The sequence below is a fragment of the Chanos chanos genome, chromosome 5 (assembly GCF_902362185.1).
Source record: "Chanos chanos chromosome 5, fChaCha1.1, whole genome shotgun sequence".
In the NCBI taxonomy this organism is placed as follows: Eukaryota; Metazoa; Chordata; class Actinopteri; order Gonorynchiformes; family Chanidae; genus Chanos; species Chanos chanos.
The window spans coordinates 23,821,476-23,848,924 of record NC_044499.1 but is presented as its reverse complement, the minus strand read 5'-3'; the positions used below and the strand labels follow the sequence as shown (position 1 = coordinate 23,848,924).

The 27,449-nt window shown below is 40.8% G+C and overlaps 2 protein-coding genes across 2 annotated transcripts; one reads left to right on the top strand and one right to left on the bottom strand.

Annotated features, from left to right (window-relative positions):
- Positions 1-400: 400 nt before the first annotated feature.
- dis3l2 (DIS3 like 3'-5' exoribonuclease 2) lies at positions 401-17,162 on the bottom strand. Its single transcript, XM_030773737.1, has 21 exons — positions 17,100-17,162; positions 15,702-16,461; positions 14,860-14,990; positions 14,619-14,672; positions 14,236-14,337; positions 12,411-12,561; positions 10,571-10,665; positions 9,742-9,971; positions 9,304-9,477; positions 8,816-8,895; positions 8,572-8,684; positions 7,406-7,513; positions 6,877-7,110; positions 5,734-5,813; positions 5,173-5,356; positions 4,254-4,340; positions 2,707-2,854; positions 2,379-2,509; positions 1,901-2,005; positions 1,486-1,590; positions 401-1,283 (listed from the first exon to the last, which is right to left on the bottom strand). Exons 2-21 carry the CDS (start codon positions 16,441-16,443, stop codon positions 1,182-1,184), a joined length of 3,156 nt encoding a protein of 1,051 aa, XP_030629597.1. The 5' UTR covers positions 16,444-16,461; positions 17,100-17,162; the 3' UTR covers positions 401-1,181.
- Positions 17,163-21,752: 4,590 nt separating this feature from the next.
- On the top strand, positions 21,753-26,204 carry mier1b (mesoderm induction early response 1b, transcriptional regulator). Its single transcript, XM_030774144.1, has 12 exons — positions 21,753-21,773; positions 21,889-22,034; positions 22,344-22,529; positions 22,921-23,050; positions 23,515-23,579; positions 23,679-23,751; positions 24,071-24,222; positions 24,419-24,500; positions 24,601-24,695; positions 24,823-24,950; positions 25,165-25,292; positions 25,771-26,204. Exons 2-12 carry the CDS (start codon positions 21,936-21,938, stop codon positions 26,061-26,063), a joined length of 1,431 nt encoding a protein of 476 aa, XP_030630004.1. The 5' UTR covers positions 21,753-21,773; positions 21,889-21,935; the 3' UTR covers positions 26,064-26,204.
- Positions 26,205-27,449: the final 1,245 nt, after the last annotated feature.

The following is a 27,449-nucleotide window of genomic DNA, read 5'->3' as shown; positions in this document are numbered from 1 at the left end:
TGACTCACTCCTCCAAACAGTACAGATTTCCAGTCCACATTCAGTTCATTCAGATTTCAGACATGCACACGTCTGCTGTTCCTATCGCCGGCTTTGACCTCATCATTATTCCATCTGTTCAGCTGTCATGGCTGTTAAGACATGCCACTAGAGAATAAACCACATTTTTAATGGCACATACAACACGTGAATGTTGACCAAAACCTGTCAATAAAACAAAAATTATTCTATCCGACAAAAAAAAAAAAGAAAAAAAAAGCTTAAAACAAATGTTTGAGATGAAATCTACAAACATTTGGAGGTGCATATTAAAAGAACACTTCTGTAATAGAGCTGAATGCCTCCCATTGGGAGAACAAAAAAAATTCTCTCATATTAAATCAACTTGTGAAGTTGACAAACAGACATTTTTTTTTAATGTTAGAATATGCCAAGGCCTCACAGTAAGAGAATAACTGAAGCAGCTTGATACGAATCCAGAGTGGACTGTGTGAGATTTTAACAAGGTGTAAACTGCGATAGCTTAATAAAAGCTTACACTGCCTGTGAGATCAAAAAAATGTGCAGGATGTTACCACTGGTCAGTTTAGTATGTAGTAAGTTGTCTTGTAAACATAATAGCAATAGTTTTCTCAGTTTCCTTTTGTGACATTCTAGAAGACCTTTGCATACTAACTTACTTCAACACAATCAGTACCTTTGCCACTTAAAAGAAAAAAAAAAGATCTTCTACTATATTTGGCTTTTAAAACAAACTTGTGCTCAAAAAAACACACTCACTGCATAAGCTAAGTCTTCACAGAGTAAAACTACTGAATTTAAAAACCACTGAAACTACTGAATGCTCATTTAACGTTTTGAATACTAAAGAATGGCTATGAGAGCAGCTGGTTTAGTTAGTTATTACTAGTGATACAAATGTGTATCATATCTTTGTGCCGTCCAGTCAGGAAATAAATCAACAAAACAAAGTCATGAGTTTGTTTTAAAAGAAGAAACCCAAACCTGTGCCTTTTCACTCAAACCCTTTAAAGAAACACAGTAACACAAGGCTTTAGTTTCTCTGTCTGGAAATGCTGGATTCATTAACGTGTGTGTGTGTGTGTGTACTCTAGGCTTTAGTTTCTCTGTCTGGAAATGCTGGATTCATTAACAAGTGTGAGTGTGTGTGTGTGTGTGTCTTATGAGTTGATTTCCAGGGGTCTCTTCAGCACAGCACTGTACTTTAACGGAGCTCCGTCAGATTTCAGTGTTACTTCAAGCAGAGTGAAGATGGAGATCTCCTGTGGGGGAACACAGTGTCTGTCAACAGGAGCATCACTCACAGTCTCTCTAGTCATGTCAGCATCTCACTATCACACCCAGCACAACATCATGGCAATCAAGTCACCTCCATCTAGCTTTCAAACCAGTTGCTCTAAACTGATCAAACGTATTTAAAGCAAATATGATAGAAAACCTGTGGAGAGGGCTATGGTAGTGTACCTGCTCTACAGAGCCCTTCTCCGGGTCATCTGTCGCCCAGACCAGGGTCATCTCCGGACGTTTGCCCACCTTACGGAATCGAAAGGACTCCAGGCCTTCCACAGACTGAAACAACACACACACATACACACACACACACGAATATCAACATGAATATTCTCTCTGTTATGGCAAAAATAAAGGCAGGTTGGCAGAGTTTTCTCTCTTTGTGTAAACCGGGTCATGTTTAAGGAGTTTGTTGAGTAACTTGTTATTTTGAGTCACAGTTTTTAAGGATTACTTCACACTTTCACTTTTAAATCTGATGAACAAACATTTAAATAACACACTAATTTAACAGAGAAAACCTACGATGAAATTACATGAAATAATCGGTCATCATGATATACAAAAGCAAACCTTTATTCATACTCACATTGCAGTAAATCCTTTTCTGCACCCCGTACCTCAGTACAAGAACGTCAAAGGAGCGGTCCAGTACTCCCATCACCATGGCCTCAGAGTCCAGTGGACCACACTCCTGTCAACCATACAACACCAGCAACACGGTCAGTTTAGTTCACGTTAAGAGTTGTGTTGATCGTGTGTCTCCACAGTGGGGTGTGTCTACAGGCATTGCCTATGTGTTCCTAAATTCTACAGTGATGAGTATTAATCTATTTTGTCAGTGAATTTCTTGTGAAACTTTCCTAACTTTTCATTCGACCCAGTTGTTTGCCTTTAGAAGTAACAGACCATTCCATATAAAGCCATGTTCATACAAAAGCATGCTTTACATAATGAATGTGTGATCTTAAACGCTACTGTCCCACAGAGAGCTGGAGAAAAGAAGATGACATCTGAGGGTTGTCTAAGACAGTCACACACACGGATGATTTTCAGCGATGTATCACCTTCACAAAGACGGCAAAGAACAGCTCCGCACTCAGTTCCTGCACTCTCTTAGATGCCGTCTTCTTATCGTTGCAGTGGCAGGCCTGTTTATGCACCTCCTCTACGGAGAGACCCAACTGTGGTCCACAGCCTGCCAGCACGCACACGCATGCACGCACACACACACACACAGGCACACACACAAACACACACACACACACACACACACACACAAATGTTAGACGAATGGGGTAGGATTTAAAAAAGATTGAATTATAAAGGCCTTAACATGTCGGTAAAGGAAAGCTGGTGAATGTGTGTGTAAGTCATAGACTGTGTGTGACTTACGCAGTGAGGCAGCCAGCAGACGGTGTACAATGACATCTGCGTACCGTCTGATGGGAGAGGTGAAGTGCGTGTACAGGGGTACGTTAAGGGCGTAGTGACGAAACAACTTCTCATCTTTCAATGCTCCAGTGCAGAAATAGAGAGCTATCTAAAAATACAAACATAAAGAAACAAACAAAATAAAATGAACATTCCTAGCGACACGATTTCTGCTCAAACGTATATGACGTGAGAAGTCATATACGTCAAGAAAAAGACAATAGAACAGTGTATACAGGAGAATTGTTCTGAAAAAGTCTGTGCATCACTCCATTTAATTATTAGAGGAACAACTTTTTACCATATGTTTGGGTTGTCCCTAAAGTCAAAGAGATGTTCACCAGCCACAAGATATTTAAAAAGATATGATCCTTTATTCATCTATAAACAGCAGAGTGACCTGGCTGTGAACACACATGCCTTCGACCTTTGTGCATAGCCTTATGCACTCAGGACTGACAGTACAGACAGAGAGAGACAGCAGGAGAGAGGACAGACAGTACAGACAGAGAGAGACAGCAGGAGAGAGGACAGACAGTACGGACAGAGAGAGACAGCAGGAGAGAGGACAGACAGAGAGAGACAGCAGGAGAGAGGAAAGACAGTACGGACAGAGAGAGACAGCAGGAGAGAGGACAGACAGTACAGACAGAGAGAGACAGCAGGAGAGAGGACAGACAGTACAGACAGAGAGAGACAGCAGGAGAGAGGACAGACAGAGAGAGACAGCAGGAGAGAGGACAGACAGTACGGACAGAGAGAGACAGCAGGAGAGAGGACAGACAATACGGACAGAGAGAGACAGCAAGAGAGAGGACAGACAGTACAGACAGAGAGAGACAGCAGGAGAGAGGACAGACAGTACAGACAGAGAGAGACAGCAGGAGAGAGGACAGACAGTACGGACAGAGAGAGACAGCAGGAGAGAGGACAGACAGTACAGACAGAGAGAGACAGCAGGAGAGAGGACAGACAGTACAGACAGAGAGAGACAGCAGGAGAGAGGACAGACAGTACAGACAGAGAGAGACAGCAGGAGAGAGGACAGACAGTACGGACAGAGAGAGACAGCAGGAGAGAGGACAGACAGAGAGAGACAGCAGGAGAGAGGAAAGACAGTACGGACAGAGAGAGACAGCAGGAGAGAGGACAGACAGTACAGACAGAGAGAGACAGCAGGAGAGAGGACAGACAGTACAGACAGAGAGAGACAGCAGGAGAGAGGACAGACAGAGAGAGACAGCAGGAGAGAGGACAGACAGTACGGACAGAGAGAGACAGCAGGAGAGAGGACAGACAATACGTACAGAGAGAGACAGCAGGAGAGAGGACAGACAGAGAGAGACAGCAGGAGAGAGGACAGACAGTACAGACAGAGAGAGACAGCAGGAGAGAGGACAGACAATACGGACAGAGAAAGACAACACGGACAGAGAGAGACAGCAGGAGAGAGGACAGACAGTACAGGCAGAGAGAGACAGCAGGAGCGGCAGTGGCAGTGTTCTGACCTGCATGGGCTTGGAACACATGTGAGAGAGCACTTCCTTCCTGGCACTGGTGTACGGGTCATTGCCAAGAGTTTCATTAAGACTCCGCTTTACAAATAAAAAGGACAGAGACAGTTTAGTGTCAAACACGTCACAGAAAATAGACTGGGACGAACATTAAAAAAAAACAATTTGTTAGCTGAAAAGATTACTAATGTAATGTACAGTAGACTGGCCTACAGATCATTAAATCTGCCAATCAACAGTAGACTGGCTTACAGTTCATTAAATCTGCCAATCAACAGTAGACTGGCCTACAGTTCATTAAATCTGCCAATCAACAGTAGACTGGCCTACAGTTCATTAAATCTGCCAATCAACAGTAGACTGGCCTACAGTTCATTAAATCTGCCAATCAACAGTAGACTGGCCTACAGTTCATTAAATCTGCCAATCAACAGTAGACTGGCTTACAGTTCATTAAATCTGCCAATCAACAGTAGACTGGCCTACAGTTCATTAAATCTGCCAATCAACAGTAGACTGGCCTACAGTTCATTAAATCTGCCAATCAGCAGTAGACTGGCTTACAGTTCATTCTGCCAATCAACTCTGTCTGTTTGTGGAATCGTGAGGCACAGTATATAATAACCATAGACACTAAAATATGTCCCATGTTCAGATTAAAGAAAATCATTCCCAATGTATCAAATCAGTACCAACACAAGCACATCCACTCTGGGCAGTTCAGCCTGTAGGGGGTGGTATGTACAACCTTCAGACTGTCAAAAGTGTCACACTCTCACAAAAGTAAATAAAATAAAATAAAATAATAAACAAATAATAAAGAAGACCCAACAGTGCTACTGGTTCTACAGGTCTGCTCTGTTTATGTTTGAGCAGCTGACGAGAGTGTGTGTGCGCGCGTGTGAATTCTCACATGCAGTGCCCCAGAGGAAGACAGATCGATGTCCAGGCCCATCTGGTCACAGAACTCCTTCAGGTCGTCGACCATTTTGGTCTGGGGAGGCGGGTGGCGTCGCAGTAAGGCCAGCTCTGGGAACGATCCGTATACTTTATGTGCCACCGCCATGTTGGCCAACAGCATAAACTCCTCTACCAGCCTGTTGGGAACAGGACAAACAAATGTGCTCAGAGGGGTGTTTTAGGCCTGGTTTTTGGAGATTTTAGGCTAACATGTCCTCTCAGTGTTCAAGTGGTAAAATTGCATTTTCGTGTCATTAGAATTTAAACAAACTGGAGCGGACTCCACATAGCCTCACCCCAATCTGAGGACAATTAAAGAAACTCGATACAAGTGATTTTCATTCTGCTTGCGTGTTGTTTGTTTGGCTTATGTGTTTCAGTAACGCGGAGGTTCAGTTCCCAAATAAGGATAAACCGAACATGATTTAAAAGAGCTGTTTTTGATCTGATTGAGTTACGGCTTTTTCGATAACAGAGACATGTTTCTAGAGAGACAAGAGAAAAGATGACATACTTGTTGCTGTCTCTGTACTGGTAAACGTAGCATCCTTGGGGCATCCCAGAATCTTTATCGAGAGTGAAGGAGAGTTTCAGCTGCAATGGAGGAAAGCTCTGTTAATGGTAATCACAATGCAATGATCCTGAAAGAGAAACAGATTCGTACACTCTGGACTAAGCACGGGGTTTTTCTTGGAGAACCTTGTAGAACCTTTTTCTTGGGAAGACGGAAAAATTGCCAAATTGAGGGAAAGCATTAATTAGTCATCATTATTCTTTAGGTCAGAAATATCCTCTGTTGATGATATGATAAATGCTTTTATTCTTTTTTTTTTTTTCCAATCTCATATTTCAGTTTTCATAAACAACCGCAGGCTCTGATGAGTGAGAATCTGTTGAGGGAATGTTTGAAACATGCTTCATCCAGTTTCTCTACAGGGATTTGCTGACAAATCAGAGGTGTAGCCAAGCAAAGACCAAACCTGACTGCTCTATTCTGAAAACATGAGACAGCAAAAAAAAAAAAAAAAAAAAAGAGAGAGCTCTGTCTTCATTAATTATCGTCATCAACACTACTTCTGACTAATCAGAGAGCCATCTGTCTTGAGAAGAGATGGCATCGCAGACTCCCTGATGAAAGGGATGTGTATGGAGGCAGAGTGTGAACCAATGCCAAAAGAGCCAAAGTGTACAAAAGGAAAAAAAACAAAATCACATTCAGAAGGGTACACCACCCATAAAAAATCAATCTTTTCAGTCAGAGACAGGGCAGGAACAGCAGGCATTGTGTTCTCAAAACCCTCATGTCATTTCCAGTTAATGACTGCCATAAGATATTGGATAAAGCAGGAGTACAAGCACTTTGGCGCATCAAAATGTAAAATGGGTATTATAAAATGATCGTCTTGGCTGGCTGGCCTCGGCAAAGACCACAACCCTTTTGAACTGACATCAACTTACACTCTAGAAAACTGTGAACAATCTGACGAAACAGTTTCCGTAACGTTTCTTGTGTTTCTGTTGTATCAGCAGACTGTGGGTTATACCGTGACATTATTTTAAGTTGTTCCTGTTTGTTTATATCACAGAAAATCCATACAATGTACTTGTGTGAAAACCACCAGGAAGTGCTTTAAGGATGCGTTGTTGTGTCTCTAACCCTTTCCAGTCGCAGTGCCCCGCCCTCAAAACGCTGACTGCGCAGTTTCTTGGCGATGCTGTGCAGGTCGAGGACGGCCCGGTGGATCTCGTCCACAGAATGTTCCGGAGAGCAAGGCGGGAGCTCCTCGGCGGTAAAGAGTTTGTCGGGATCCTCGATCATGCTCTGAGCGTGGTCGTAGCTGAGTTTCACACAGGAGCGGATCACAGAGCGACCGAACCACTCGCTAAGGATCTGAGGAGAGGAGACACAGCCATGACAACCAGTCAGAATCAGCCAGTCTGTCCGCAGAGGGCAGAGCCAAGAAAGACAGCAGTGAGAGACTGGCTGTGGACCACGTGTACAGCTTTAAAAAGCAAATGAAGCTTAAGACATGTTGGCGTGTAGGTATGCCATGCACTTCTCTTAGATACCCGTATAAAGTAACAATCTATCACCACTGGATTTTTCCACTCTGTCTAATCAGACAGGAGACGGGGGTGGGGGTGTTATTTGGGAGACAGAGGCCTCCTAAAGGCAAACACAGTACCTTTCCCTCCGGGGAGAGTTTCCAGATGACAGAGAAAGTCAGCCGGTCAGTAAGAGGATTCAAACTGCACAGCTCTTCACAGAGAAGACGCGGCAACATGGGGATAACCTGCATCAGGGCCACAACATCCACTGGGTTAAACAACAACAACACTACTACTACTACTACTACCACTACTACTACTACTACTACTACTAATGAACTTGTACAGTTTTATCCTCAAAGAGGTACACAGAATAACAATTAAGTAAACAAATCCCAAAAAATATTCCACTTGGGGAAAGAAAACATATTTGAATATCCTTTTGGATATTTATCCAAGTTTTGTTTTAAGACAGGTCATATTGGGTTGGACATATAAAGAAAACAGTGTTCGACGTTAGCTAAGGTGTACTACCTGTTTAAAACACGGTCATCTATCATGCTGAGAACGTAACATTAAACTTGTTTGGAAATAAAACAGAGAATTATTGCTGAACAAAGAATTACATCTTAACCAAAGATCTAATCTGATCTGTACATAAATTGAGGATAAGAATGTTCTGTTATGTTTGTAAAAGATCAAAGCTCAGTTTCTATGTATAGAACAAGAAATATTTATGTGACAAAGCAAAAGGGGAATGTTATCATAAACTCAGGAAGTCTGTTCTGAGGACCTCGAGTTACCGTATGAACAGACAAAGACAAAAAAGTGATCACAGAGACACAAAAACATAAAATTTGACAACCATTCAGGTCAAACTTATTAACACATTTTTTCTTTTCAAAACGATACTGCTGTTGGTCCGCACCAAACACCCTTTCCTATGGCTTCCACTGCTGTCCTGTCATTAACTGTTTTTTTCCATCGTTTTCTGTGATTCAGTCTTTTCCAAATAAACGTCACTCTGTCAACAGTTAAACTCTGATGCCCCAAGCAAAGTTGATCAATCACAAGAACTGCAGTTTCTGGTAATTTTTCTCTTCATGGTGCTAGTTTCAGATCTCAGTAAAACGCTGGGAAATGGGGTTTTAAAATGTATTAAGTGTGATTAAACCTTAAATATATCTGAAAGTGTGAACATGTGGAAAATCTGTAAGAATCATAAATTAAATGCTAAGATAAAAGTGTGAATGGTGAAAAGACATGAAGTTCCAGGAGAAGAAGTAGAAAATTGGAGAAAAACCTTCTGAACCATATAGACGCTGGTGGCTCGACAGCCAGCAACAAAATCCAATGCGCTCCCTTCCTTCACAAAATAACTCACATCAGCAATGTGTACGCCAACTTCAAAGTTCCCTGAGAGGTTAAAACGAAACAAGAACAGAAAAAGACTAAATAGCAAGTAAAAAGATTTGGCTTCATGCGACATCAAGTTCTGCATGTTAAACACTATTACCCTGTTATTTTCTATTGCGTGAACAACTTACCGTCTGGGAGCTGTTTGCAAGACAAGGCATCATCCAGATCTCTAGCAGTCGATGGGTCAATTGTGAATATGCATTCCCTCCTAAAGGAACACGCACAGTTATGGGAAATCATGGCCTCTATATGCATTACCATACAGAAAACAACTCAGACATTATCAATGCGTTTCATTATACAAAACATTAGAACAGAGAATCTCCGCCTACTTTTTCTTTAACAATGTGTTAAGAGTTCAGGTGAAATGCTAGCTGCGAGTTTTTACTTGGCAACAATCTGTAGGCCTATTATCTCTCAGTCAAAAAATGTACTTGTGCACAGCAATACATGAACATAGGAGATCAAATTTTCCACAGAATGACTGACACAAATTATACAAGCTAATAAACAGGGGAGTCTGAGCATTGAGCCTTGAGGAACTCCTTAAGACTTTCTGATTACGTTCACACTAGGATATGGCATGACACAGTTTTTCTCTGGCAAGTCCATTTACCTGAGATCCCTCCTTTTGGAGAGCTCCTCTGGGGGAATGGTCCAAGGCAGGGCTTGGGGGAGACAGGCCAACACTTCCTCCGAAAATTCAGAGAAGTCGACATCATACTCTGTTAGGATAGCTTCAGTTTCAGGCTCAATCTCACCAGCTTGGCCTAAACTCTTAGCAAGGCGCCTGAAACAGTGAGTGAAATGAAAAATCGAATCACGACAGAGCCTCCCTGAATGTGGCCGAGCAGGGTAAAACTCAGGACGCAGCCTGCATTCATTTGTAAATGTGTTGTTCAGCTACTAATCAATCATTGGAAAGGAATGATAAAAAAACACTTTCAGTTAAGGTCCAAAATCCAAAAGCAGAAACAATGGAGTTGGTAGACATTTGATATTCTTCCACGGTTTATTTTTCTCCAAGGTTTCCCGTTCCAAAGTGAAAACTTACCCTTCTGCAAAATTGCTATCAGCAGGCCAGTGGGTGATGCGGCAGATGAAGAGGGTGTTGGCGTAGTCAGATGGCCGGGAGGGGAAGTCGGCAGGGCAGTCTGACAGTGGCACATTGACCCTCGGCACTCGATAGTCAACAGGAGAGAACATTGCAAAGTTCTTGTCCGGGAGGAACTTGATAAAACCTGATGCTGCTCTGGAGTGCTTCTGTTCAGTGATGAAGACCACCTGAAAGAAAAACTCAAATGTCAACACGTTGTCACCGTCCAACAGCATGAGCATGTGCTCATAATCAATATCCATCTTAATCATAAACAAATTATCACATAAGAGGAACATCAAAGCTGTTCAGAAAGACGTCAACCCCAAAACACAGCCAACAACAAGAATGCTCAAAATAAAACCTGCAATTTCTCGACTGTCTGCTGAAAGTAATCTAGATGGCATAACAAGTGGGATTTTTGAGAGGTATGAGTTCAATAATTCTCTGTTAAAAGGAAAATGTTAAAGCATTTTACTACAATACTCAAAAACATTTGACTACAATTACATGTGAACTGCTACTTCTTTATGTCTTGCTACAAGCTGAGCTCAATGATCCGGAGTCTTAGTGTTACACAGTCATAGTGACAGTCTTTCATAGAGAGCAAATACTATTTTGGAGCATTATCAACATGTTACCTTTACACCCTTTACGTTCCCTGTAACCAGATTTAAGTTGATTAAGTCGACCAGATGTAAGTTGATTTTAGGGTAAAGAAACCATGAGTTTCAACTTCATACAGACAAACAAAGATAAAATAATGTGCTTCAAATAGACCGTTCACCTTTGCAGTCCGTTGTACAGCTCTCTCTGCCTTAGAGCCAGGGGTGTCAAACATATCTTTGTGTATGTTTTCATCATTTTTTGGAGTGACAGGAACTAAAACAAAAGAAGCAAACGCTGATCCCAAGAGAAGATATTTTATATACAGGCCCTCAAACATCACAGCCTTAAAATGGAAACTCAAATCCTTGGTTTCTCAGACATGGTATGGAGCACAGTCATGTGTTGTAAAAAGAACTGAATCACATTAATAAATACATTGCATAATTACAGCTCTATATTAAATCACAAATCCTGCGGTCTTACAGTAGACAAATATTAGCCTGACTGAACAGCCAAGTAAACAGAGGATTATGTGTCCATCATTCGAAACTAAATGTATGTACATCCATTCCTTTTATTGTGTTTAATAAAAAAAATGACGAGGAGGATTTGGTGAACTACGGGATTTATGTATTGAACGATTCATATTACATACTGGATAACTGCATGGCTGTAGTACCCTCCTTTGTTGGGTTCTAGACAGATAATACTTAATGAAACTGTCTGTTCTTTACCTACACTAATATTTGCAGTCAGCCAGTTGAGAGAGTTGAACATCTATTTTGCCTTGCATCTCAAACCAATGTATGGCCATCAAGCTTAACCTGCTTACAGCACTGCTGACCCTAGCTGATGACCAACCGTTGCTGTTCTCTGTTAAACATCGACGAGCGAGGCACTGCAGCTCCTGCCAAATGAACCCAAACTTTACCGCTCTGTCAAAGCTAATCTTCCTCTAGTCATGGTGGCCAAACTAATGGGTGACTGACAGTTTTCATACCTGACCCTGAGCATAATGGGATGTTGACAGATCAGGAACCACACTTGTGTAGAAGCGTCTCCTTTTGACAAATTTGTTTTTATCCCTTAATGAATTGGGTGCTTCTTTTATTTTGTTATAAGCACAACAGGAAATGCCAAACTGGTTTTGACACAGTCTGCAAATCCCTTGCAGATCAAAAATTTGGCAAACATTAGCCATAGATTCAATTTAAACTTTGTTAATTAGCTTAAAGGAAACTTTCAACTGTCAATCTTCTAATGCACAAAAAAAGAACTTTTTCTCACCAGCTGTAAGAGTGCTCTATGAATAAACAAGGTAAAAACACCAACCCCCCAAGTGTAACCTTCTCAGTTCTTTCATGTTGTAAACAAGTGCAGGTGTCCTTCAAAGGTTGTAAACACATTCGGACTGTGAAGAGTAACGTGACAAAGAGTCATCTGGATTCAAGACAATGAGGCATTAAGAGGTCTTGGTTTTTGAATAGTCTATTCACTCCGAAACAATCACCTCTTTCACTGTTTGCTAACTTCAGCTGCCACATGCCCTGATTCTGAACTGACAATCTGGAATCTGTTCTAATGTTGTGGTTTACAAGTTTTTAATGATTTAATATGTGAATATTTTAGGGAGGCAAGTACTGGCAAAACTGACCTCAATCAATCTTATTTTTTTTCTGTAGCTATCAAAACTGACACAAAAAACTGGCAAGCTGCAGTGTCATCGACGTGCGTAGAAACACAGAAACTTCCTCAGTCGATGAACAGTGAACTCTGATGCACTTCGTCATGTCTTCAGGGGTGGCAATACAGCATTTAACTTATCAATCTGTATTCCCCTGATCTTTAACCTAGCCTCTGAGGTACCGTTACTATGACGACTCTTGACCACAGGGATAATGGCTTAAACATTCTTTCTCCCACAAGTAAACAGAAAATTCCTTGATCCCTGATGGACAATGCATGCTCTGATCCCTGTGATTGTGACAGAGGCTGGGATGGAGAATAAGGGGCCATACCTTTTCCAGTGAGAATCATGTTCTCCACCCTGTTGACGAGATCTTCATCACTGTACTGGGCCTCCACTATAATGTCAGGACTTGCCGGGACCTCTGTCCTCTCCTTCTCAGACGCTTTCCCCGCGGGAGTCTGTGGGTCTCCCCCCACCACCTACACAAAACAACACCAGAGATCCCAACTATGCTGTGATTTATATTACTTATATATTCCCTGGGATACGCATGCACCCGAGTCAGTTCAGTCCTGCAATGTTTGAACAGACATTAAGTACAACTAGGGTGTGAAAAGTCATTTTTAACAAAATAATCATTGCAAAGCAGCTCCACATCTGATAGCCACTTGGGAAGCATCAGATTGTAAGAGTAAAATTAGTAAAATTGGATTCTCTTTAATGACTTTCCTTAAAATGATGCAGGTTAAAATGTTACAAAAATATATTTCAGAGGAATTGGGAGAACTTCTTTTAGAGGCAGTAGAAAAGATCTAAATTTTTAAAGAAACGTCTTCACCAAATGTCATCACCAGAAAGAAAAATTTCATAGGTACTGTCACACAAATGTGCATAGAAAGATGAGTGATCTTAACAGAAATGCAGATTTGAATAAAGAACATTCACTACACTTTAAAACATTCAATGAATTAAAAAAGCACATCAGTAATACACTATTTCTCTCTGTTTACAGCACTGTTTAATGTCTTACTGGGCTGTGAAAATTCAAATACAAGCTCACCTTAAATGACTTAGCAAATCTCAATACAAGTTCATTTGTGCCTTTGGGGATTAATAGTCAAAACAATCATTTCACACTCCTTAATTGCCTTCCCAACTTGCTGTCAATTTACACAATGTCTCTTTGACAAAACCTGCCTTAAAGCATGATTTTTTTTTTTTTTGCACAACCTTGTATACGTGCTCACACACACACTGCTGGTATGAACCTGGGTCCCTTCAATAGATCATGAGGCCTCTGTGTAACTCAGAAACACAGTAAGTCTATCCCATTCCGGTACTGAGCATGCTCAGTAAAATGACTGACAGGTTTAAATGGGAGATATGTCATTTGGTGCTAAACACTGATGACAACGCAGAAAAAACTAAGAATGGAGAGAGTCAGAAAGAGCCAATCTACTGAGCTGGAATTAAGGGATTATAAACAGCGGTGTACAGGCCAAATGTAAATCTGTACACCCAAATGGTACTCGGGGTGTATCTAATTGAAATTGATCACTTTCTGGATACGTTCTGACAAGAACCACATGCTGCAGCAGAATGCTGGCACTTCTCTAGATGTAATCACAACTGGGTTACATTTAGCTCTTGGTGATAAATTGAGTATATAAAGGCAGATCAATGCTTTGTTCTCTTCCCACTGTCTGATGGGATGTCAGGTGTTTTTTTTTTTGTAATCTTGGAGAGTCATGAAACTCTTGGAAGAGGTGAAAATATGACACGGGCCATTCGAGGACGCACAGCAAAACCTTCCCAGAGATTCACTGCTGCAGACGGATTAGGCTTTTCCACAGAAATGTCTTCGTTACATGAATGTCACCTTAATGAATGCTCGTTAAATTACAGAACTGTCAGCCTATGGATCGAACAACTGTTTAGCCAAGAATCCCTGAGTCCTGAAACTTACAGGTCTATGTAAAAACTGGTATAGTTATTAAAAAATCTATGTACTGTACACATAGAGGACAGATGATTAATTGCTGCTGAATTCTGTGCATCTCCAAATCACGATTCTGAACCTCTTATGCGGTACTGTTCAGGTCTGCACAGATACATTTGTGAACAGAACTATTAATCTGAATATGTAACTTTACCTTCCACTGCTCTGGAGGAAGAACCTGTACCACCACCACGTCTCCATTCAGAGCTCTGTTACGAGCAACAACGCCGTCCAGAAATATATCTGCTGAACCATCCTGAAAGACAGAGCACACGTCCCGAGAGGCCCAATTAAGACCCAGTCAGGTTTTTACATGTCACAGCAAAACAACTGAGGACATTCATTGATTAAAATTTGCACATGAACGTACTTAACTGAGGTGAAATAATCAAGGGAAACAGTAAAAAAAAGGGTGGAAGGAGAGACAGTTGAGAACATTGGTGAGGCTTCCTTAACAATGGGATGAAACACTGTAAGGTGAGTACTGAGTACTGTGATACTACTCATTGCTTAATCTGGGACTCAAAAAATACTCACAGGAGATGGAATGAAGGCCTCATTAAATTTTTTGGGGTTGATTCTCAATGGCCCCTGCAAGGCAAGAATGATGAGCATCAGTAACCGATCTCTTGTCAGATTTTATGGATTCATAAACACTGTTTCCTCTTAAAGTAGTTATATGAATAACCTCAAATGACCTGTAATCAGACTTCAATACCTAAATTCTCTATTATCTGGATTTTATTTATAGAGTCATCAATTAGAATTTTTTTGGTACCTGAATCAATTCTTCTCTCTTGAGACCAGCAGACACATCATGTGTGGACATGTAGTCTTCAAATATTTGCTTTTTCGATCCTCTGCCACATCTGTTTGTTCTGATCTTATCAGCTGGAGGTGTATTTGAGGCTGTAAGAAGAACAGATTAGATTCACTTTCCGTTTCCTGAAACCAGCAAAAACACGAGGAATGTAAGTGAAAATGACTACTCCAATCTACACTGTAGGACCAGCAATTCTGTTGTGCCAGTGCTGGTGCCAGTGCCAGTTTTTTGGCACCGGCAGCAGTATTTTTTCAGTGGAAAAGCGCGGCCCCGGTGCTCGATTAGGCACCAGCACCGCATCAGTGGAAAAGGAGTATGTGTGAGCTACTGGACACCTGAATTGGACTGGACTCCGTGCAATAGCTGAACCACTGGACTTTGTGCAATAATGCTTCAAGGATTACTTTGCTATTAAGAAGTTGCATTACCTGTTTTGTTGTGTGTTACCGCTGCATTACATATCTTGTTGTGTATTGTTTCACCTGAGTTTCCCCAAGGGGATGAATAAAGAACCTATCTATCTATCTATTCATGACACGACCTATCCTGTGGTCATATAGAACATTCTGAAGTTACTTCACCTAAATGTGTGTGTGTGTGTGCATGTGTGTGTGTGTGTTTGCATGTATGTCCCAGGGACAGCTGACATGAAGTGACTGACAATGGGGGATCCTCAAACTGAGTATTAAGTATAAAACTGAAAATTTTACAGAAAAGGGTAAGGTCACTCAGACCTGATCTCTGGAACTGCATAGAAACAGAACTTTTGCGAGACACATGAGACAGCTTGTCCTCACCTTGGGTTTGCAGGGTGTCAATTTTTTTCGGTGGGTCTGAAGATTTCCCTGTGCTTTGCATCTCATCTGTCTCAGGGCTACAATCTCCATCTCTTTTTGTTTTTGTTTTGGATTTCTTCTTCGTTTTTTTCTTCTTTTTTTCTTCCCCGCTGTTTGGCCCACACGAATCACTAGCTCTTTGAGTCTCGCACTCCTTACTCCCCACGTGACTTCCGCTGCCTTTCATTTCTTTTGCCTGCTGTTTTTTCCTTTGATGTCTCGAGACAATCTTTCTGGGTAAAATTCCATCGTCTGACTCCATATCCCCGTCTTGACTACCGTAGGTGTCCCTCCTTTCCTGATGTCGTCTTTCTGGGCCCTCAGGTTTGTTCCTCTGGCCTTCAGAGGGTGTCCCTTGATGGTTCAACTTCTCCATAAGAAGGGACACAGAGCTCTCTTCGCCTTTGCTTTTCTGTCGCGAGGGTGAGCGCTCATAGGGGTTCGGTAACTCCAAAATGTCATGATCGCTTTTTCTCTGCCTTTGTTCGCTTGAGGTCATAATGGGAGTTGACTCCCCGACCTCGTCCGTTTGTGACTGCTGCTGTGCAAACTGTTGGAGATATGACCGAAATATGCCGTTCTGATGCTGACCGAGTAGTCTGGCATAAGCATTTTTCTGGGTAGTGGAGTGGTTAGAGGGGTTCTGTCCACGCTTCGCGTGTCGAGATTTACCAATTCCCTTCTCTTTACTGGGAGAATCCATCACAGCCACTTATTCTTTCTGGAATCAAGCCGAAATACTTGTTATGTACCATTCAAATTTAATTTTAATTCTATCAGACTGTAAAGCTTTGTAAGACTCCTATTAAATCATACGCAGCTAATGTTTCGTTTATTAAGGTTTTGTATTCAATATGCAACATATCTGATACGGGTTAACACTACTGCTTAAATGTAGCATGAGACAGGTTCTTGTGTTAAGTACCTAGCGACGGTTTTAACATATCTGGCAAGGGGAACTATCCTCTCTTTTCCTAAAACGACCACCGATACAATATCTAGTCATTATATTTAAAATTTGATGTGTCTGCGTTTCGAAAACAGCAAGTCAGATTCTGATCACGTATATAGGTTCCCTCTGGAAGAACGACATATGAGTTATAAATTAAACCTCATGCAAATCGAACGTTAAACTGAATATTAACTGCCACTTAAATAATATTCGCGTGCGTTCGTTTGGTAACACTACGTTAGCTAATTTAGCTAGCCTTGACTGGTAACTCTATTAATTATGGTAAATGTTATCACAGTTACTTTGAATAAATACGCCTTGGTTGTTATGTCATAGGAAATACAACTGGAATGTCCACTAATATTCGAATACAAATATGTTTTCTTCGGTAACAACAGCGTAATTACCTGATCGGATGTCTTAGAATCAACTTCTCCACAGCCAAACCAGAAGCTCTGAGCCAAACAAAATCACGTTTTCTTCCTAGTGGATGAGGTCAGCTGCTCGTGTTGCATGCTGGGAAATGAAGTCGTGGCGTTGATATCAGGTCGCTTTAGTCACTACCATCACCTTCATTATCCGTCAGGTCCTAAACCAAAAGGACAAGAGAAGCTGGAGTAATCTCTTTGTAGCTCATTCATCGGTATTACATACAAAAAAATTCACACAATCATTCAACTGAAACGTGTACAAACATTTTGTAGAATCACCTGGGGTTAACTATGTGTTGTGCCTTGCTAAACTTTTCACGTCATTATTCATATTTGAATAGGTCTGATGCTGTACGGAAGCTCATTTGAGTGTTGGACTCGGTGGGCTGCTTTTCTATGCTTTTATTTCAGTAATTCCTGTAGTTTGACTCATTCTCCCCATCTGACTCTGATTTACGCTATTTGTAGAAAAAAATAAAGCGTATTCAGAAATTATGGATCTCAGTATACTGAGCATATATATTCAGTATATTTCCGTTGCTCGTCTGTTTCTGCTTTTAACAGGCTGGGGTGACGATGAAATCATGCTCATACTCTTCATTATATATTTTAGAATATGGATGTATTTATATTATTTATATCAACATAATATTAAGATATGAACAAAGAAGGGCCAATTACCGCAGTCTGACAACATTTTGTTATGTTAACATGCAGCTTTAAAAGTCTGAAATATAATTAAAATTTACTGTACAACTGAAGTATCATTGCATGGACCACGCAATCGGCGTGCACTTAGATCCCCAAGGATAGCCAAACAGGCTGTATAACTTCAGCCATTTCGTATTTAAGCATGATAATCTAGGGTATTTTAAAATGTGCCATGGATTTGGACAGACAAAGACGGTGTAGTAAAACTCTAGAGTTTTAAGAGGCTCCTTATAGTGTTCGATTTTCACTTCTCACATAAAGGAATCATCAGTTTAATGTTCTGTAATCATTCTTTTAAAGAGGCAAGAGCATAGACTACAGCAAATAGTTATTACACCATGCACCTATAAAACGAAATTATCACGTAAACATATCATGAACAGCAGGCCAAAGGCATCATATTCAAACACTCTGAGCGATACGGTTTTTTATTCAATAACAACAACACCACCAACACCAAAAAAAAAGTTGTTACCAAAGCAGGATCAAATCTGACGCGCTGAAGATCAAAAGTGTAATTGCCAGCAAGGTAGGCTGGAAAAGGGGGAGAGGTCGAAAATTGTTATGACATCACAAACGGATTATAAAACACAGCGAGTGCTATGAGTAGGGAAATGTACCCTATAGAGCCAATCTATCCCTAACTTGGTTTTCCACTCTCGCGAAAATCCGAAACCGCTAGAATGACACTCACATCTTCTCTGACTTTCGCCGTGCTGGCTGTCGCTCTGTCACTCAGAGTAAATGGAAAACAGTTTACGACGGTTCAGCAAAAGGTTGGTGTTGGTTGGTAACACGTATTTACTTGCGGACGTATATATTGTTTTCACCTGTAAATTTGATTTCGTTGCTGATTTTGTCATGAAATAAAAGAATTTATGTATCAAAAATGTTTTTATCCATTACGTCTCTGTCTTTAGAATATTATATAGCCTAGCCTACGATGATTCATGATAAGTGTGTGGGAAGTAATATGCATGAAATTTCAGTTGTTTCTCTCATTTGTCTCTTTTAGTGTATTAAAAGTCCACAACCACGAAATCGAACAGAGCAACAGGTGATAACTGAAGCGGCTCCCATGTTGCAAGCTACAAGGCTGCGAAGAGGACAGGAACCACATCTGGACACGCGTGGCAAGAGTAGGAGATTGCGTGCCACGAGTGATCCTGCACGCGCGCAAAAGAAACAACTTGGAACTAAGAAAGGCAGCTCATCGCCGAAAAAAAACTGTTTTGGTCTCAAACTGGACAGGATTAGCGACATAAGTGGCATGGGCTGTTAAAATTATTGCAGCGCCACCTGGTGTTGAGTTGAAACTATTTAATATCCCAAGGCTCAGTCGTTCCAAATCAGTTCTACACTCTTCCGCTTATGGTTTAATTGGGGGAAAGGGCAAGCAAATGATCGGAAACTTTGGTAAAGAGAGGATTTTTTTAAATGTTAATGTTTTGCCTAACACTAATGACATTGGAATAACACTGGACAAGGAAGACGGCTGACTTTCAGAGGTTGGCACATTTCAATAGACAGTACAGTACCGTGTTTTCTTTTAAATGAACTTTGTGAATGGGTTTTAACGTAATCTAGTTTAGAGTAATAACTTAAGACAGCTGAGTAACTTATTATCTTTGACCCAGTATAACAACACGCTAAGAAATGAGATTAATTAAGTGTTTAAATGCAGGGATTATGAAATGAAATGGGTATTGATGCTGTAATGCAGAGATGTGCTTATTAAGTATTTTGACTACTTTCTATATGCTCATTGTGGTGCTTTTTTTTACTTTATTTGTCTAATTTACTGCCATTATGGATCTTAGCTACGTGTCATCAAAACATTACAGCACAACGAAACGTGCAAACGTGAGCATATATTATGTTTTTCGATAGTAAGCTTTACACTCTTCTGAATGGATATATAACACGAAAGTTCCATATATACTGAATACTGTTATTCTGCATTCGTCTACAATAAACCTACAAAGCGGTGTTATTTTCAGGTGTAAACCTTGGAGTTTAGCGTCTGTTGTGAACAAATGATCTGAAAGTCTTTTCTTTCCTTTTTTAAACCTAAATGAATTAATAAAACAGACATTCACTTTATACTATATTTCACTGCGCGGAACTTCTGAAAAACGTCTTATTTTTCACAAGCAGCCAGTAAGATGGATTAATCACATAAAGTTCATGTTATACATGCAACCTTAATAAGTTTCATCACTTTCATCCCGTTTTGATGCTTGTGGTAGGCATGTCTTGCGGGCCACTTGCTCTCGGTTATCAAACGGAACGATGAAAGACCTCACCAGGATCACGGGCCTTTAATTCCACATTTACGTCCACAACATTCACGTTTATGTTTACTTTATGTTTGTTTTGTTCTCTAATATAAATATTACCATCTAAATGGTGCAGATTCTATTCACCAGGCTTCACTTATGAATCAAATTTCTTAATTATGTATTAAAAATCTCCATAAAAAACGAATTAATCTTCGACGTTCAAGCCATTCATAAACTGATGGATAATGCCTGTACAGTCCGTACGAATCAAGTTACATCAAGAAACGAGCCAAGTTTTGAGCTAAATAGACATTTCAATTAGTGGCATTTAGGTTAAAAAATACGTTTTCCCTTTGGGCTCTTGTGCTGCTCTCTCGACAGAAGCCATTTACATACCAGATCTAAATTTGCAGACATAAGGTATCTATAACCACATGCTACAACTGCAACATTTGTATAATTCAGTGTCAAACAAATACAAACAACGATTCCAAACAGACCATTGGAGTTGAGCATCCATCCGGGAATTTTGAATGACCCCCCCCTCAACCGTGACCTCATAACACTGCAAATATGGCGGAGGTAAGGAGGAAATTTTAAAAGATTTTCAGAGGAATAATATAGTTTTTAGTTTTATTAGTGTGTGTTATTGGATACCTATTTATACATAATGTCTAGAAAACGTTTACTAAGGTGATGTTTCAACGTAATTGTTTTCTCTCTCGAAACTTGCTGAATTTTCTCAAATTTGATTCTGCAAACTTCCTCCATTGCTAGCCAGCCTGTAGCTTGGCAACGCTTTGGTTATAAATATTAGCTAAGTAGCTGGTTGTAAATTAACAAATGTCGTGAGATCACAGTCGAACCTGGCTCTAATCATATTTATATAAACAGAGAAAATGTTAGTCATGTACGTCGTGAAATCAAATTTAAATAACCTCTCCTGTGCTTTTAGCTAAGCTTACTAGCGAAGTAGCAGCCGTAGCTAACGTACCGCTAGCTGGAACTTATTTATTATCTGTTTCTCAAACTGATATATATATATTTTTTTTTTTTTTTCAAAAATTGGTCAACAGCAAACGAACAAATGTATTTATTTTGGTTTAAATATTAAACTTCATCTAAACATTTTTCACCCTCACCGTGTTATGTTTTTTTTTCTACATGTAGAAAGTTGTAATGTATAGTGGGCGCGCTTTTCGTCCATAAAGCAATAAATGACATCACTTCTTTTACTACAGAAACACTCATTTGATGTGTAGACAACATTACAACCGCAATAGAAAATTGTGAAAAAAAAATAATAACAGATATTGGGAAAGCTGACGACAGTACATTTGCTTTCCCCTAAAGTTAGTGAACTCGTCATAACACCATTAACGATTCATTTAGTGTTATGAAGTCCAGGAACAAAGCGATGACATAGTCTTATTTGTAGTGTTTCCTAATGTCCTCTTTCATCTACAGAACTTATTATTCAGAATTGTATTATGTGTTGAAACTGCGCTCGGATGATCTCCATTTTTTTGCAGAGTAGCTATATATGTATGTGTTCTTTGTCTGTCCAAAATTCGTAATATTACGGCAAACTGTCATATTTGTATTTATGTATTTTTTTTTTTTTGCTTTTAGCCTTCCTTTGGGAGCTCGAGCCCAGGTAACTATTTTTTAATGCTATAGCTATGTGGATTAAAACAAAGCAGACTAATACTCGTTATTTAACTTTGAATAGCGGGTTTTTTGATGTAAATGTTTTTTTTTGTTTGTTTTAGGAGTTTCAGTGGGGTCAGACAGTGTCGACTTTGATCCTACACCTGAAATGCTGATCCATGAGTATGATGATGAACGGACGCTGGAGGAAGAGGAGATGTTGGAGGGGGAGACCAACTTCAGAAATGAGATAGAAGACCTAGCAAGAGTAAATGTTTACGTACCTGTTCAATTTATACAGAGTTTACATTTTACTCAAGTTTACATAGTGGTTACATGGCGCTTTTCATCTGAAATGTGTCATCTTTTAACTTGACCATAAATAAAACCTGTTTTAGTATTTTCATTAGCTTTTCAACAATTGTCAAACTTTCACACATTGTCACTTTCAGCTGTGAGTGACTTGATCCTGATGATTTAATTTGTTTGTTTGTTTGTTCTCTGTAAGCATGGCTGGGGGATGAAAGTATCCACATTTAAATGGCATTGTTTCTGTTTTTTCTGTCTTTGCAATCAGGAGGGAGAGATGCCCATTCAGGAGCTTTTGAATCTTTACGGCTACAGGAGGTGTGGATTGCCTGAAGAGGAGGAGGAAGATGAGGAGGAGGAAGACGAGGAAGAGGAGGAAGAGGAGGAGGAGGATGGAGAGGATGTGGAAAATGACGAGAGTAGCAGAAGCACCGGAGACCTGAAGAGAAATGAGGTTCATGTCATTGCCATCTCTTGTTGAAACAAGTGTTTCCTTTGATTAAAGCCGTAATATTGATAATGCATGTCTAATGTTTGTATGGACTCTTCCAGAAGTGTTTACTAGTTTTGTTACCATGGGAAATCTCTCAGTAAACCTCACCCTAGTAATATACAGCTATATGGCTTCATGATTTGTTTATATCTTTTAAAAAGTATCAGTACCTGACAACAACTGTAATGATTAACTGTAATGGTTTCATGTAGGTCGTGGCACAGATGAAGCATAGTTTGTTCTCTGACAGAATCTTTCATTTATAGGCCGTGGTTTCGGTCAGTTTTACTGCAGCGTTGAATGACAGCGTACAGTGTGGATGTAGTGTGAATATTTGTCGGTGTTTAATCAGGATGAGAGGGGGAAGGTGTCTAAGGGTGCGGGAGATGAGAGTCAGCCGTCGGGAGAGGGGCGGAGTCGTCCGGTCAAAGCCCACAGCACGGCAGAGCTCATACGCCCAGCCAGCTGCAGCTACTTCCACAGTGAGCATCATACCCCCTCTCTCGGCCCCACCACACACTGACACGCACACTGGTCTCATCTTTTCCTGCACTTCTCATTTGGTCTGATCATTCAAGCAGAACTTGTCTGTAGTTTGTGAGAGTTGTTGTTAGTCTGTCATTTGCTGTATCCTTAAATCTGACAGTTTGCCCTCGTTTCACTTCCAGAGTCATTTTACTGCAGTACGAGCAGTTTTAAGTTCTGTAAGATTTTTGTGCCACATTTTTTGAATAAGAAAGGTTAACAAGGGCAGGCATGTGGTGAAATAGAGGGCAAGTGGATTTTTATCAGACTGAGATTGCTTTTGTTTGGTAAATAATTTCTGAATCGGCCCTTCTTACAGTTATTAGGATTACATACATGTCCTGAAAAGGGGGTTTAGCAGATGGTGGAAAGGTCTGAAAAAATAAATGAATGAAATTTAAAGAAAAACAATATTTTTCAGATAATGAAGCAGAAGAAGAGTCTGAGGAGGATGAAGATTATATTCCCTCTGAGGACTGGAAAAAGGTAAAAAAAAAAAATCTTCATTTATCCTTCAGTTTAAAAAAAAAAATCCTCATTCACACTTAACATGTAATTTTTAAAATCTTTTTTTTTTTTTTTTAGGAGATAATGGTTGGATCCATGTATCAGGCTGAAATTCCCACAGGCCTTTGCAAATACAAAGAGAATGAGAAAAGTTAGTATGTTACTATTTAACTAGAAGAACCATTTCACCATGCTATTCTGATCTTTTCTCTTTTAATGTTTGATCTGGTTTTTGTGATAGTCCCTGATCCTGCAGCATGGAAAGCTCTTGGATGTTATTTCACCTAACAGTGTTTTATCAGAATTTTTTGTATTGTATTGTGTTGTATTATATTTCCATAGTCTATAAGCAGTAACATGGAGACAGGTTGTGTTGTGACTGAAGGCCCTCTTGTGTTAATGACATGGGTTTTCTGTAGTGTATGAAAATGATGACCAGCTGCTGTGTTAATGACATGGGTTTTCTGTAGTGTATGAAAACGATGACCAGCTGCTGTGGAATCCTCAGTTCCTTCCGGAGAACAAGGTGGTGGAATTCTTAACGGAGGCGTCCAGGCGCACCGGAGAGGAGAAAGGAGTGGACGCTATCCCAGAGGGGTCGCACATTAAAGACAACGAGCAGGTACTGCACTGTTTAACACAGACCGACCTGGCCATCGAACATCAAACACAAACACAGCAACAAACCCCGCACACAAATACTGGAATATATGCATTGTGCTGATCTTTCATAGTGTTCTGCTCTTCATGTAAACTGTGTCATTTAAAACTCTTTTCACTTTTGAGATCCTATATAAAGCTGAAAATCTTTCCGTTAGGCCCTGTATGAGTTGGTGAAGTGTGACTTTGATACGGAGGAAGCTCTCCGAAGGTTGAGATTTAATGTGAAGGCTGCCAGAGGTGAGATGTGAGAATATGGAAGTATGAGTTTTAAAGCTGAATCCAGGTTTGTGTGATAAAGCCTGTTTTAACAATGTGGTTTCTCTCTCTGCCCCTGTAGAGGAGCTGTCCGTCTGGACAGAGGAGGAATGTCGAAACTTTGAACAAGGCCTTAAAGCTTATGGAAAAGATTTTCATTTTATCCAAGCCAACAAGGTCAGACAGGATTTCTCTCTGCTTTCTGTACTGACTTTACATGTAATGAAGCTTAGTGTGTATTGAAGTTGAGATACAGTCGTTGGGAATGTAGAGGCATTTCCTGACTGTCTGATGAATGTGTCAGGTGAGGACCAGGTCAGTGGGAGAGTGTGTGGCCTTTTACTACATGTGGAAGAAGTCTGAGCGATATGACTTTTTTGCCCAGCAAACCAGACTGGGCAAGAGGAAATACCACCTTCACCCAGGAGTAACGTAAGTGATTTTCTCTGTCTCTCTCTCTCTCTCTCTCTCTCTCTCTCTCTCTCTCTTTCTGTCTGTCTGTCTCTGACTCTGTCTCTGTCTCTCTCTTTCTCTCTCTCTCTTTCTGTCTGTCTCTGACTCTGTCTCTCTCTCTCTGTCAGTGTTCCAGGGCTCTGTCGTGATGTATATGTTATAATGCTGGCGACTGTGTGTGTGCGTGTTACAGAGATTATATGGACAGACTGCTGGACGAGACTGAGAGTGCCACGTCGAGTAGGGCGGCCACGCCCCCTCCCACCACCTCCAGTAGCAGCACCAGTCACTCCGAGAAGGATGAGGGACACGCCCATAATGGTGAGGTCAATTCTGCACATGGTTCGCAGTAGAGCATTAGACATGATACAGATCGGTGTGCTCCAGTGTTCTCACAAACACACACATTCAGCACTGAGAGCATGACGGAGCCCAATGACACACACTTCCTGTGCTGCCCACTGTCATGTCTGATCTGTCAAATGCCACATGTGGATGCCATTGTGCATTTTGAAGGTCTGGTTTGTGAAACCAGTCCTTCAGCCCCAACAGTATAGGGTAAAACTTGAGTTGCCATTCAACACATAATTTTTTAGACTGTTTGTGTTGTAGTTGTAGGTCTTTCCTGCCTCAGGTTGACAGACACTGGATTTGTTCATCACTGTGTTTAATCTGTCATGTTCATCATCATGTGAATGTCATGACTGTGCCGTTGGTATCTGTGCGTGAGGCTGAGTGAAATGACTTACTGATGTACAGGTGTTGGTGATGATACGTTTCTCCATGTTTTCTCCCACAGGCCTGAGCAGTCACAGCTCTGTGCCTGGCTCCACGTCTGAGCAGATTCACAGCATGGCCAGCGAGGTCAAACCAGAGGGCCTTCAGTCCAACGGGTCCAACAGCTGTCGTGTGGCAGCGCCAGAACCCAACGGCTGTGAGCTGTCGAACATCCCCAGCCCCGGTCAGAACGGCTCCGTGAAGCGCGAGCACGTAGGCGAGGGATACGAACGCTCTCCTAAAAAATGCAGGACAGAAACAGAGTCTCCTTTAGCCCAGGTCCAAACGGACTCTTCCAGAGATAAGGCGGACTAAACTCCAGCAGCTGGACAGGAAACCACAGAGCCAAACCAAATGCAGCAAGGAGAGGGGAGGAGTCGACAGCTCTGATTGTAGGGGGAGGGGTTTTCCACCAACCGCTCTCCCAATCCACTCCGCATCCAAAGCCAAGCAGCTCCAAACAAAAACAAACTAACAAAAACAAAAAAGAAAAACAGGGAGGAGAATGAGGGCGCCATCTACTCCTAAACGTTATTGTAATTATTATTATTGTTGTTATTTGCCTTTTCAGAGACTTACATTTTACAAAGAAATCTATAGCCGATTTGTATCGGACTTTGTCAGTGATATTTTTTTACCAGAAAGATATTTATATATATATATTTTTAACGTAATGGATGATGGCGGATATCCACTGTCAAGGTCATTTTAGCCTGATGGACAGACAGACAGACAGAGGTAGAGAGACAGATAGAGGTTGTTTGTGGGTTTACTCATGTTTGCAAGGTTAGCCAGTGTGACTGTGAGCAGGTGAATTTGCACTTTTTTTTTCAGTCTGTGTGTGAGTGTGTGGAGCGTTCTGTTGTGAATGACGATGGTTTAGTAGCATGGCAACGGAGACTCACAGTGACCTCGTGACCTGAGGAGACCAGGATCCTGAACTGCTTCATTTACAGTTGTGAAAAATAAGCCAGGGGAGGGACGACTGCTCCCGTGGTTTGTTGATGAAAAATGTTTGACATCAGTGATGTCCTTCTGTGAGAGCCACTAAGCTGTATTTTTGTAAAAGGCCTTTTTTTCCCCCCTACTTTGGGCTTTTCTACCACTGGGTTGTGTGTGTGTGTATGAAAAGCACTTAATTTGACATGTAAAGTTTGTATAGATTTCTTGTACAGAGAATTCTTTTTTGATAACTGCATCTGTTTGTCTACTCATACTGTTTCTTTTCAGAGCTCTTTGCTCTCGTGCCCAGAGGTGATAACTGTAAGGAAGTCAGATTCATCCCTGAGTCCAGTCATGATTACATCTGCAGTCTGTAAAGCATTAAAATACTGTCAAAACCTCATGCAAACTTTTTCTTTTCTTTCTTTTTTTTCGTGCAGTTGATCCAAAATGAAATTGAAAAGCACAGGCCAACAATGAGAGAATCTGCCTATGTACCCACCTTAACATCATCACATTGCGTCAGGCGAGAATTTCCACTCACGTATGCAACAACACTGAATATTCAGAGACGCAGAGGAAAACAGACTATCACTATGTTGTCTTTTTTTGTTTGCTTTTTTCTGTTGGTATCGTTATTAAATTCTATCAGACCTTTGAAAAATTACACGTTTTTTTTTTTCTTTCAACCTTAACACCTGAAAATCTTTATTTGAGGAAGTTTTGTTTTCTCCTCTCTAACCTTTTCAGTGTATTGCA